Consider the following 14,004-nt stretch of genomic DNA (forward strand, 5'->3'; position numbering starts at 1 on the left):
ATGTACCACAAAAACGTATATTTTCTATAAAAAATCATAACTCAGAAAAAAAAATCTTCGCTATTAGAGATTTACGTTGATTGTAGTTCAAAGTCTCTCTTTCCCGGTAAAAAAGTTTGAGAGAAAAAAATACACTTTTTGAGAAATTAAATTAAAAAAAAAATATGCACTTTTTGTTTATTGTTAAATAAAAAATTTTAAATAATGAAAATCAATAATTATATCATTCTATCTTGAAGTGACAAGAATTACTGACATTTGAGTAAAAACATTGTTGGAATCTATTAAATTTTGACAAAGTTATGGGCATTTAAAAAAAAACATTCTCACTGTCAATTCGAATAATCGATTTTTGCCTGAAAAACAAAATCGCGTTTAATTCGGCCGAAAAATTTTTCCGAGCCAAAAGAAAAAATACGTGTCTCATTATTTGGACCAACAAACAATGTATTTGAGTTTGGTCGAAATTAAAAATCATGCTCGTACCTGACCGGTTGTCTGGAAATGAAAAGCATCGGGATTTTTCGGACTTTCGGATTTATTTCGCGACTTCTTCGTAGTTTTCGGGATTCTCGGGAGTAATATCGGAATTTTTGGGGCTTTCGGGCATATTTTGGGATTTTGGATTGGATTTCGGAATTTTCGGGCTACTTCGAGATTCTCGGGACTAATATCAGGATTTTTGCGACTTTAGAGTATATTTCGGGATTTTCAATAGTAATTCGGAGTTTTCGTGACTTTTGGGTTTCGCGGGGCTAATGGGGATTCTCGGGACTAATATCGTGACTTTTAGGACTTTCGGGATTCTCTGTACTAATGTCTGGATTTTTGGCACTATTTTGTGATTTACGAATCTACTTCGATGTTTTCAGAATTCTCGGAACTATGTATATCGAGATTTTCGAGACTATTTCACGGTTTTTGGGATTATCGGAACTAATATCGGGATTTTCGGAACTTGCGGGATTCTAGGGACTAAAATCGTAATTTTTGGGACTTCCGGGATTTTCAAGACTCGGAGTTTTCGAGACTTTCGGGATTATCGGAACTAGTATCGGGATTTTGAAGAATTTCGGGACTATTTCGGGAGTTTCGAGATTACTGCGGAGTCTTAGGGATTCTCGGGACTAATATCCAGTTGAGTACAGCAGAAGTTTGTTGTCAGTTGATAGTTGTGAGTTACGGTTTATAAGCCAAAATAAGTTTCTTAGCTTAGACCGAGTGCTTCACGCTTAGCAAAGATGTGAGCTCTCCACGTTAATCTTCTATCAAGGTGCATTCCAAGTGGGGATGTTTCGAATGTCATATTTTTCACATTAGCGAATGCGAATGCGAATGTGCGAATGCGAATGTTAAGGTGTTCTTACACGATATGTATTTGCATGTGTACATGCCACTTTTTACATATGAAAATGCAAACATAGCGTGTAAAGACAAATTAGATTTGCTACTGTACAAAGCAGATGCACGTACATACGAAATAGAAATGTTTCTATTTTCATCTGACACACAGATAGAATCAGCTGTTCTTTTTATATTTAATTTTCAAAAATTGCTGTTATAAAACGTTTATTTGCGCACTCAAAAGTAATTTTAAATAATTTTGCAAATATGGATAAAGAATCCAAGAAGGTAAACGGTTGTGCTTCATGTTTAAAACATGCATTCACTAAAACTACTAAAATTTTAGTTGGAATGGCCGAGGGAAGCTGTCCTGCATCTAATTGAATTGTGGGAGTCATTTGAGTGTTTGTACAATCCAAAGAACAATTTTTACCATAACAAACATGCGCGGTACCAAGCGCTAAGCGAATTGGCGGAAAGTCTTAACGATTTCATGCCAGGAATTGGGCCCGCTGAAGTAAAGGTATGTATATAAATACATTTACAACGATTGTAATGTTTTTCCTTTTATACCATTTATAGGCAAAAATTAACTACTTGCGAGGACAATTCACGCGAGAAGTTGCAAAGTGTAGCAATAAGAAAAGTGGAGCTGGCGCTGACGAAGTTTACGTCCCAACTGCGTTTTGGTATAAGAAGCTTGGTTTTCTATCCGATTTTGTGAAGGTTCGGAAAGGAGAAAGTAATTTTTCATCGGTGAGGACTGCTGCATTGCTGAGAAATCATTTTCTTTAGTTCGTGCATGTACATTTGTATATACATATATGTATATCCTTACTTTCAGTTCCTGGATGATTCTCAAACTTCAGTTGAACTAGAAAGAGACTTGTCTCCTCCGGCCCGAAGTAAGAAGAGAGTGCGTCCGAATGAAGAGAGCTCAACACCAAAGGAGAACGACATGTTAGAAGCTGCGACGGAGGCATTGAAATCTATTGCACAAAAAGATAATACTGAATTGGATGGTAACGATGACGCTTTCTGTAGGTTTTTAATGTTGGAATTTCGCGCACTTAAAAATGAAGAAATCAAGGAGGAACTTAAGGAATCGTTTGTTCACTTACTCTTTGAATCTAAAAAAAAGGAGAGGCAAATGGAGCGAAATCTCTTATTGGAAGGCAACAAAAATTACTAAGCTTTATGAAATTTATGGTTTTTTTTTTATACTTAACCAACAGCCAAATCGGCAACAACGAATTCAGATATTTCGGTTATATTTATACCGATGATTTTGAATGTACCCACGTTTTTTTCAAACTCGTTCTTGCTTGCGGATTTTGTAAAATTCGCAATCCAGAACCGATTTGAAAACTGTAATGGTATATCCAAAATGTATTCTAGAAACATGAATGCCGACCTTGCTTCTTTTGGGAATTTTTGAGGTATTAATCTTTTTTTGACTGAAGGGCTGCCTAAAACATTGTTTTCTTTTTTAACTAAATATGTAGACAAATGAACTGAAGTACAAATATATTCAATATGTTTTATTGAAGATACGATCTTTTTTAATTCATAAATACATAAAATATACACTGGCGGTCAAAACTGGAGAAAGGCCATACTTCGACCAGTTTTGGTTACTTCTTTTGTTTATTTAATATTTATTATTTTTTATAAAAGCGCATCTCAATATCTAATAAAAACCATATAAATTCAAATTTCAAAAAATTATAAAAATTCTGCAAAGTTGCATTTAAACTCTAAACTTTTTAATTTTTTAGATTCTTATTTAATACGCAGTTTTATAGCTTATTCAATTTTAGTGCAACAAAGTGTAAGTTTTGAGTTGCTAATGAATCGCGTTGATTTTTGATAATTTTTTTGGTTGAAAGTGTTTCGCATTTTTCCATACAAAAACAAAATTGTCGAACATACTTTGTATGGGAGAAAATTAACGCGATTTCTTAGCAACCTAAAACTTACACTTTGTTACACTAAAATTGAATGGACTATAAAACTGCACACCAAATCTAAAAAATTAAATAGTTGAGAATTTAAATGCAACTTTACAGAATTTATATAATTTTTTGAAATATGAATTTTTACGGTTTCTGCTAGATATTGAGCTGTGCTTTTATAAAAAATGATAAATATTAAATAAACAAAAGAAATATAGCCAAAACTGGTCAAAATAAGGGGTTTCTATTATGCTGGCCATTGGTGTACAATGTTTTTCAAGCTGAATTTTTTTGTTATTATTGTATAATAATATTGTTCATGGCTGAACTAACTACCTATTAATCAAAATTTCAAACTTTATACAGATTCTTATTAAAAAGTTCGAAATTTTAAAGAACATTATTTTATATTTTTTTTAAGTCTATATAAAAATTTAAACTTTGATTTATATGGGTTTGGTTCAGGCATGAAAAATATTGTTATATAAAAAAACCAAAAAATAAATTTAGCTTGAAAAACTTCGTAGATATTTAAAAAAAACAGTTTTGCTACGCAGTGCATTTATAAAACCAGCATAAGTTTAAAAATTAAATTTTTTTATTGCACTAAGTTGCCATGGAACGGAACCAGTTGTATTAAAATATTTGGTGTATATTTCACGGACTGTTCTTCCCTCAACTGCTGAATGATTCGCAAGTGATCTTTGTAAACTAGTTAAAGCTACTTCGTTTCTCCAAGATCCTTCGATTAAATTTATTGTATTTGTATCCTCCAAATCTAGGTGAATGCTTTCGAAACCATCTCGTGTTGTAATGAAATTGTGCAGCGCGCATGCAGCTAGTGTTAGGTTCTCAATTTTGTCTAGTGGTAAATCAATATTTCTTTGAAATATTTGGAATCTATTTGCCAATATTCCAAACGCATTCTCAACTACTCGTCTGGCTCTACTTAAGCGGTAGTTAAAAATTTTGTGGTAATCGCTTGAACGTTGGCCATGTGGCTTTAATATGCGAGAAGTCAACTTGAAAGCGTCGTCTGCCACAAATACAAATGGAACCGTTTCATTAGTGCCCGGTAGTTTTGAATCCGGTGGAATGTTAAATGCATTCTTTTTTAGTCCCTCAAGAAAAGATGACTCATTGAAGGCCGCGGCATCATTGGCTCTTCCATTCGTTCCAACATTTACATATAAAAATTTATAATTTGCGTCGACTATGGCTAGCAAAATAACGCTATGAAATCCTTTATAGTTGAAAAAATAAGACCCGTACTCTTTTTTGTAATGAATCGCTATATGTTTGCCGTCTGCGATAAGAAAAAATAAAAATATGTATGTATGAACTTAGAATCAGTTTAGGCACTTCAAACCTATAGCTCCCAAGCAATGGGGGAAATTCCATTTCCTTTCAAATTCATCCGCCACAATGCGCCATTCATTGCTATTTTGGGGCATCTATAACAAAAAATAGTTTAAGCAATTAGTAAAATGTCTCATATTTGTCAAGGTTTATACCTTTAAAAAATCGTCTCTCAAAACTAAGTAAATAGCTTTAAAAGTTTCTGATACAATTTGTGAAATTGCTGAATCTGATGTTCGGAAGCCGAAAGATAATTGACTAAATCTTTCCCCGGTGGCTAAAAACCGAAGTGTTATAAGCAACCTAAAGGAAAATTGATTTATAACATGTATGTATGTACATATATACGTATATAAAATTAAAATTATAAAACTAAAATTAATCAAACCCACGAGTATAAGCTGGTACATACATACATATAATGCTCTAAAATACATATATGAAATATAGTGACCTCGTGCTGGGAGAGATTGCTTGACGCATCGGTGTGTCTTGCTTTGCAATAAATGGAGTAAGTTTCTCTAGTAGTTCAGAGAACGTATTTGTTGACATCCTGGCAAAGTTCTTGAAAGCTTTTGGTTTTTCCACGAACAGCTCCGTCATAGCCATTGAAGCCAATCCTCGGCCGGAATCTCTTCGCAGTAACCACTTTTCACTCCATAGAGCTCTTTGCCGCCGCGATCTTTTAACTTTACTCCTTTTCTTTCGCATTGAAGCAACAGACATTACAATAGCGAACAAAACAATTTTTTTATCTTTTGCGTCCATCGGAAATTTCCATTTAATTATTTTTCTCAAACTGTAAGTAATTTTTGTTGACACTAAATCAGCTGCCATGTCAAATAAAAGTACATATTCAAATACATATCGTGTAAACGCTAACCAAATATAATGAATTTGACACCCATATACAATTACATATGACTTGAAAAAGTGACATGTACACATGCAAATACATATCGTGTAAGAACACCTTTAGGAATAACATTAAAAAAGCTATAATCAACTTAAGTCATCGTTTTTAATACATAAATTTTTTTTAATTATTAGAACATTGAACGAGTGCTTAACCTATACAGTGTTTTAATCTAGTAGTCAAAGTTCAAAAGAGCATATCATATTTAAAAAAAGTAATTTTGTTGCCTTTTCCTCGTGAGGTGGCTGCCAGCTATCCTTAGCTATAAGGTGCCATATTGAGGATGAAAAAGTGCCAAAATGTGTCAAATAGAAAAATAAAAGTGCCAAAAAAGGTGTCATTATTTTTAATCATTCCCATTTAGCAATAAAATAAGAACCTTATTTTCAAAATAATATAAACCAGTTGAATAGCCTTTATAAATTTGAAATGAGAAGTACCTACACGCAAAGGATTTCACAAAAATGTATTGAAATGTTATTTTTTACAAAAGTGCCATTTTGGCACTTTGTGCCGAATTGAAATATTGAGTGCCATTGGAAGTAAAATAGGGCCGAAAATGGCACGGCTTGAGCCAAGTTGGTAGCCCTGCGCTTGGAATGCTGGCGGTTGGAGCGCTCAAATATTTGCGGCCAGATCTGTCAATTGGTTGTACTTTAGTTTAGTTTTCCATCAATCGAGAAGATTTTCACCGAGATGAGCTCGTTTTTCTTTATGATAGGCCTTCTTCAATCGAGCTTTACTTTCAAATTTTTTCTCCAACTTTCAAATTTGTCTCCAGATTCTACATCCGAGCCTTTGCTTTCGCTTGAGGAATCTAAAATCATTTCTAGGTTGCTTATAAGACTTTTAGCAGTACTTGTTGAATGCTGCTTGATATACTACTTAACCGTTTAGCGCCTGAAGCTAAAAGCCGGCTATTGTCCGCACCCTGGTTAGACAGACTTAGAGCCATTTCAACAATATTAGAGTGGAATCTCTGCCCATGTACACATTCGCATTCGCAAAACATTCGTATCATTTGATGCGAACGCGATTGTCGAATGTGTAAAATGATGCGAATCATTCGCATAGCGAATGCGAATGCGAATATTCGCAACATCCCTGATTCCATGGTATTTAGTTTCATTGCTTTGTGGTATGTTAACATCGTTCAGTTGGACTGGTGGGCAGGTACCTCTGTTGAGTGTGAACGTTACTTGGACAGATTTAGTGCTATTATATCTTAACCGCCATTTTTTGAGCCAATCATCGATTGTATTAAGAGCATTTTAAAGTTTTATTGAAGCCGTATTAGGGGAAATGTCTTCCGCTAAAATAGTAGTGTCATCAGCAAAAGTGCCAATGGTGACGCCCTCAGCAATAGCCAAATTGTACGAGTAGAGGAGATATAAAATTGGGCCCATTACGCTGCCTTGTGGCACCCTAGCTAATCTTTCATGTAGTTCAGACAGCTCTACGCCTTGATTGACGAAGAAGTAGCGCTCTTTCAGATAGGACTGAATGAAAATATAGTAGTTGGTAGGGAGGGTAGTTTTGATTTTGTAAAGTAGCTCATCGTGCCGAACGAGATCAAAGGCTTGTGATATGTCGAGGAAAGCAGCAGTGTAGTATTTCTTTTTGTCAAATGCTGACTGGATTTTATCGACAAGCCTATGAACTTGTTCGATTGTGCTGTAAGCCCAAATTGGTGGTTCGGAATAAGTTTCTTCTTCCCGATAAGTGGAAGCAATCTTTTAAGAAAAAGCTCTTCCAGAAAAAGCTCTTCAGCATTTTTTCCCCGTTTTAAAATTATTTTAACTTGTGAGACTTCTCATTGAGGAGGAATAAAAGCGATGTACAGAACCGCGTTGAACAAGTTTGTCAGAAAATTTATGCCTGCCGGGGATAATTTTTTTAATAACTGGCCAGTTATTAAGTCGTAGCCAGGTGCCTTTTTTGGGTTTTAGCTTTTCAATGGCTGTTTTTATTTCTGATTTAGAGAACTTTTCAATGGGTGGATCCATTTGATATGGGTAACTCAATGTAGTTGTAACGGTTTCTGTTGTATTGGGTGGGACGAATACTTTTTTTAAGTGGCAAGCAAAGGTGTTTTAATAACTGGCCAGTTATTAAGTCGTAGCCAGGTGCCTTTTTTGGGTTTTAGCTTTTCAATGGCTGTTTTTATTTCTGATTTAGAGAACTTTTCAATGGGTGGATCCATTTGATATGGGTAACTCAATGTAGTTGTAACGGTTTCTGTTGTATTGGGTGGGACGAATACTTTTTTTAAGTGGCAAGCAAAGGTGTCGGCTTTTTCTGCTTTTTTCTTTTCTTCTATACAACGCATAATCAAAATCTATTTTTTATATGGAAGAAAACGCGCAACACCCTCCACAAAAAAAATCACCGGTAATATTTAGCGACTTGAAACTTCCACATTATTTTACCAGAATTGAACGGGCTACAAAACTGCATACTCAAAAATTTTATAGAAATTGTGAATAAACATTTTGATAATTTTTTTTTAATTTTTATGAACTTTATATAAAGTATGAAGCTTTTATATATATGGATTACATTATAGAATGAACTATATTTTCATAAATAACATAGGCTTATAAAAAAAAAAAAAGTTTCTGTATATTGAACCAAACCCCTACATCCCTGTGGTATTCGACGCGCTGAATGCGAACCCGAGGTGTGAAAAAATGCATTCAATAAAAATAAAAATTCATATATGTATGTACATAGGTTTTTGTTGTCGCTAAATCCGAATATGGGGGTGGCTTGGTTCTTCAATGTTATCTAGAGGTTGTGCCAAGGTCATCTCAAGATCAATTCTGAAGAATTGTATTGAGTTTTCAGATTTTTCAACGAATTTTTCCCTACTTGACCTTCAAATGACCTCGAACCTGACGTGATGGAGACAAACAGACCTCGGATTCGTATTCAGGGCGTCGAATACCATAGGCAGGGCCGCACTGTTTTCTGTTTTGGGAAAAAATGGACAAAATCAAATATCTCCCGATCCAAACGAGATAGAGACACAAACTAAACGGCATTATAAAGCCCAAATACTGGTGAATACGGGGAAATTATTCACATTCTTCAAAAACAGTTTCTCGACCTTGAAACTAAAAAAAAACGTATATATAAAAGCAAATATCTACCGATCGAAAATTAATAGATACCTAAATGAAATAGTATTTTAAACTCCAAGTATTGCTGAAAAGAGACAAACTGTTTCGATTCGTCAAAAACAAATTCCCTATCGTGAATTCCGAGGTCAATGGTCAACTAAAAAAACAAAAATTTCTGATTTAAACATACCTAAATGTATGCTGCTGATGGAATCGAAAGAATACGTGGTGCACATCTTCTCCCTCGCCATTTCGACAGAAGTCGCAGTACGGGTCGCGCTCATGTTTGAATTTAAATAGGTATGCCTTAAAACAGCCATGACCACTTAAGAACTGACTAAGATAAAAATCTACCTCGCCATGTGTTCTATCAAGCCAGAATACCAGATTTGGTATGCAGCGATAGGTCCAACGACCTTTAGTCGTATTATTCCACTTGTTTTGCCACTCCCTAATGCTGCTTTCCCGGGCTTGACGTCGGTCTAATTGAGTTAGAGTACGCGGCGTGGACGCAAGGACCGTCGATTCACTCGCCAGTATATCTACGGGTATCATACTGGCGATTACGAAAGCTGCTTCGTCCGACACTGTTCTGAAGGCGCTGCAGACTCGGAGCGCACATAAAAGGTATGTTGAGTTGACTCCGCGGAAGTATGCTGGACACTCTGCCGCGTTTGACCAAATTGGGGCCGCATACAGTATTCGGCTTTTAACCACGCTCGCTAAGAGTAAACGTCTGCGCTGTTTCGGTCCTCGCGTATTAAGCATTATTCGAGATAGTCCCGTGATCGTTGAAGCTGCTTTCTCTCTCACATAGCTCAAGTGGGCGCTGAAAGTAAGACGCTTGTCTAGCACCACTCCCATGTATTTAATTGTGGGTTTCGTTTTGATGGTGTGGTCGCCAATTTTTAGCGCTACCTCCTCTAGTTTCTTACGACTCGAGATAAGTATTGCTTCTGTTTTTTGCTCGGCTAGCTTCAGGCCGAAGCTATTTAACCAACTTTTAATCACGCCGACTGATGATGCTACCTTTTCGCATATGACATCAAGAAGTTTCGCAGATACTACTACCGCAATGTCGTCTGCAAAACCTACTATGGATGATCCTTCGGGCAATTCGGTACGAAAAACTCCATCATACATAATGTTCCATAGTAAAGGGCCTAGTACGGATCCTTGTGGAACGCCACCTGTTATCTCAGCCCGCTGCAAGCCCTCCTCCGTTTCGTACCACAGCACTCGCGAGTGGAAATAACTTCGTATTAGTCTTCGAAGATAATAAGGAATTCCAATACTCTCCAGTCTATCTAGTATTTTAGCCCAGTTGGTTGAATGCGTTCTTTACGTCTAAGGTAACAATCACGCAGTACTATTTTGCTCCTCCCAGCCACCGTGTACCGCTCGTTGCATCCCGTGCTAACTTAATGACTTCTTCTACCGCATTCACAGTGGATTTCCCTTTTCTAAACCCGAATTGGTTTGCCGATATTCCCCCTTTCTCTTGGACTTCCCTGTCGAGATGCTTGGCAATTATATGCTCCCAGATTTTACCTGCTGTGTCCAGCAGACAAATAGGCCGAAAACTTGAGGGATCATCCAGAGGTTTACCCGGCTTAGGTATTAAAACAAGCTTTTGCCTCTTCCAGATTTGAGGGAAAGTTCCATTCGTTAAACATCCATTAAAAACTTGTAGGAATGAGGAAGCGCACTGGTGGACTGCAAGCTTTAGAGCTATGTTGGGCACACCATCGGGGTCAGGAGCTTTCTTTACTTCCACTTTACCTGTTGCGAGTGTTATTTCTTCTTCCGTTACAGGGTCAACAACACTCAACGGATCACCATCCATAGTGGACACTGACGGCCTCTGTACGGGAAATAGTGTCTCCACAACGGACTTTGGTATGCAGCGTTTGTCAGATGCATGTTTCTACCTTTCAGCTATTTTGAGACAATTTTGTAAGCCGGGCCCCAAGGATTCCGTTCAGCACCATCGCAAAGCTCTAAAAAGCATTGCCGCTTACTTTCTTGAATTCCTTTCTTTAGTGCGTCGCGTGCACTCTTATAAGCCGCACGAAGTACCACGAAGTTGTCTCTTTCCCTAGCTCTCTGAGCGTTTCGCCTACATCTTAGACATTTCTTTCGCAGGTCCTCTATGTTATCGTTCCACCAGTAAACCGCATGACGATACGTGGAGGAAGTTCTCCTGGCCATTGAAGCATCGCATGCTGTGCGAATATCGGCCATTAGGTGTTCGGCCATGGAGTCTGCTGACCCTTGGTAAACGGTGGATGGTAGTATGCTGGTAAACGAGTCGGGATCTAAAGTACTGGTTTTCCAGCCGTGCGATATTCCGGGGTTGTAAGTCCGCTCATACCNAGGTGTTCGGCCATGGAGTCTGCTGACCCTTGGTAAACGGTGGATGGTAGTATGCTGGTAAACGAGTCGGGATCTAAAGTACTGGTTTTCCAGCCGTGCGATATTCCGGGGTTGTAAGTCCGCTCATACCGTTCTCGTCTGCAGTTGATATTGCAAATTAAAGCTGAATGATCACTTTGCGTATAACACGTGCTATGTTTCCATTCAGTGAATCTATATAGCCCGGAACTGATAAAGGTNAGTCCGCTTAGACAGTTCTCGTCTGCAGTTGATATTGCAAATTAAAGCTGAATGATCACTTTGCGTATAACACGTGCTATGTTTCCATTCAGTGAATCTATATAGCCCGGAACTGATAAAGGCCAGGTCTATTATTGACCCAAAACCGTTTCGGCTAAAGGTATGTTCAGATCCCGTGTTTAGTAGAACGACGTCCAAACAAGCGAAAGCCTCCAGAAGAGCTCTCCCTCTTGGGCTTGTACTGCGGCATCCCCACTCTTGCGCCCACGCGTTGAAGTCGCCTGCTATAAGAACATTCTGCCTGCCTCTAGCATCAATTGTTATCTTCAGCAGTATATTTTCGAATGCCTGTATACTTATGCTTGGCGCAATGCAGCAGCTGTATACGTACAAGNTACTTATGCTTGGCGCAATGTAGCAGCTGTATACGTACAAGTTGCCGATTTCTGCACCAACGAAACCATTTTCGGACACGGCACCTTGCATCCAGCGTGCTGGGTTCCCACATGACCAGAGAGCCGCTTTTCCGCTTTGATCTTGAAACCAGCACTGTGACGATTTCGGTTTGTATGGCTCACTGAGTATCGCAATATCGATTTTTCCTTCAAATATTGTTTGCGACAGGAGGTCCTGCACCGCTTGACAATGGTTGAGGTTAAGCTGCAAAAGTCTCATCATACCTTTATTTTGCTTAGCGCCAGTTGATATACCGGACACTTGTTGCCTCCTGCCTGGTGGCTGGTAGGATTGCTGCCGCGTTTTACGCATAATAAGCACCGTGGTGCATTTGTGCATAGTTTGGCCGTATGCCCAGTTTGACCGCACTTGAAGCACGATTTGCCAAAATCGTCGCTGCTCCGACAGCCCTTGGATATGTGGCCGAACTCAAAACATTTGTAGCAGCGCTTTGGCTGTATTTTATGTCTTATTCGGCAGATAACCCAGCCAATTCTGATTTTACCTTGGGCCCCTAACTTATTAGCAACGCTCTCGGATAGGAGTAAGGTTGCGGTCCGTGTGCCTCCGTACGCTTTTCGCATCGACCGGATATCGGATACTTGCACTTTAGCGGACCCACCCTGGCCATTTAAAGCTAAGCACACCTCTTCGCTTGTCGTAACTTCGTCGATATCATGTATCTCTATATGAACCATTTCAGTAAGGGTCCTGACTTCTGCTTTACCTGCCAGTACTCCTTCGACTGCCTCTTGAAGTTTCGCAGTATTTGCGTCCTCAGACTTGTTCAGCTGAAACAGGAGATCGCCCCTAGCTGTTTTCCTGATCTTCCGCACAGTTTCGCCTAGACCCTTCAGGCTTTCCTCGCTCTTTACCATTTTCAAAATGTCAGCGTAAGAACACTCTCCAGAAGATTTGATTACAATTGCGTCCGGGCGGGCTGGCTTTTTTCTCTGCCGTCTTTTCGGTTTCACCTTAATACATTCCATATTTAAGGTGGCTGTGGTAACGTTGGAGCATAATGACTGGTTATCGCCTTTTGGCTCCTAGGCTGCGTTGTCAGCAGTTGCTGGATGACNTGTCAGCAGTTGCTGGTTGATCACTGCTACGAGTTTGGCGATCCATTTTCTCTGCTTGTGCTCGAGGTGAGGTAACACGAATGCGTTTTCCTTTCTGTTGTGGGTGGTTCTCGGGTGTGGGTTCGTTCGCCGACCTGCCCTTGTTCCCTGTTTTATCACCTTTGACTGGCCGGTCTGTTTGAGTCGATTTCACTGAAGAACTAACTGAGGTTCTTTCTGGATCATTACTCTCAACGATTTCGAAGAGTTTCAAGATGCTGGTTAGGACGTTCTTCATTTGCTGGTTCACGTGCCTCTGGTTGCCCATCATCTTCCTCAGTTCCCCGATCTTTTCCCCAATCATACGGAAGGCGCCGTTGTACTTTTCAGCAGAGTTCTCGATTGATTGGATTCTCTGAGAGTCAGCTGCATTTCCGCTATCCATGCGTGCTGCTGGTGACCCTGCAGAATCCACCACGTAATTGGAACTCGCGATATCCGTATTGTCACTGGCTGGTCGCGTGGCCAGTAACGTGGTACGTACAGGGGATCGTGGGGTCATTCCACTCCGCTGGAAGGGGCTACTAGCCCCGGACGGGGGTTGGATCGCGGTGCCTTGGTTTTGCTTCCGTTTATCTATTTTTAATTTTTATCACTTCCTCACGTTTTTTTTTACAGGTAATTATATTTTGTTTTTAATTGGTTATATTAAGTTTAGTTTATTTATACAGATTGTTTCGCTATAGCGGCTTACTTTCGTTTAATTTAATATTTTATTTGGCTTAGTTAAGTTTTCTTTAATTTACTTATTTAATTTAATTTAATTTAACTTAGTTTAATTTAATCTAATTTAATTTAATTTAGTTAATTTGATTTATATTAATTGAATTGAATTGAATTTAGTTTAACTTAATTTAACTTAATTTAGTTTAATTTAAATTGGTTCAATTTAACTTAATTTAATTTAATTTAATTTTAATTTAATTTAGTTTAATTTAATTTAGTTTAATTTAATTTAATGTAATTTAAATTTAATTTAACTTAATTTAATTTAATTTGATTTGATTCTATTTAACTTAATTTAATTAAATTTAGCTTAAATTAAACTAATTCAATTTAATTTAACTCAAATTAATTCAATTTAATTTAATTTAATTTAATTTAATTTAATTTAATTT

General features: G+C 37.9%; 3 protein-coding genes across 7 annotated transcripts in view; 2 read left to right on the forward strand and 1 right to left on the reverse strand.

Moving 5' to 3' along the window:
• ncm (pre-mRNA-splicing factor nucampholin) overlaps window positions 1-14,004 on the forward strand; it is a 134,946-nt gene that overhangs the window by 102,945 nt on the left and 17,997 nt on the right. The gene's annotated exons all lie outside the window — the stretch shown is intronic.
• LOC108361793 (uncharacterized) lies at window positions 1,564-3,040 on the forward strand. Its single transcript, XM_017614557.1, has 4 exons — window positions 1,564-1,632; window positions 1,691-1,867; window positions 1,927-2,100; window positions 2,189-3,040. Exons 1-4 carry the CDS (start codon window positions 1,612-1,614, stop codon window positions 2,534-2,536), a joined length of 720 nt encoding a protein of 239 aa, XP_017470046.1. The 5' UTR covers window positions 1,564-1,611; the 3' UTR covers window positions 2,537-3,040.
• LOC108361792 (uncharacterized) lies at window positions 3,786-5,628 on the reverse strand. 3 transcript variants are annotated; one of them, XM_017614554.1, is made up of 4 exons: window positions 5,113-5,628; window positions 4,814-4,961; window positions 4,669-4,753; window positions 3,786-4,605 (listed from the first exon to the last, which is right to left on the reverse strand). In XM_017614554.1, the coding sequence occupies exons 1-4, from the start codon at window positions 5,604-5,606 to the stop codon at window positions 3,881-3,883; spliced, it is 1,452 nt and encodes a 483-aa protein (XP_017470043.1). In that variant the 5' UTR covers window positions 5,607-5,628; the 3' UTR covers window positions 3,786-3,880. The 3 variants fall into 3 exon arrangements, with proteins under 3 accessions (XP_017470043.1, XP_017470044.1, XP_017470045.1); XM_017614555.1 differs by having other exon boundaries at window positions 4,669-4,961; XM_017614556.1 differs by lacking the exon at window positions 5,113-5,628 and having other exon boundaries at window positions 4,814-5,030.

Source organism: Rhagoletis zephyria, unplaced genomic scaffold (genome assembly GCF_001687245.7).
Source record: "Rhagoletis zephyria isolate East Lansing unplaced genomic scaffold, Rhagoletis_zephyria_1.1 Rzeph_scaffold_00851, whole genome shotgun sequence".
Lineage (NCBI taxonomy): Eukaryota > Metazoa > Arthropoda > Insecta > Diptera > Tephritidae > Rhagoletis > Rhagoletis zephyria.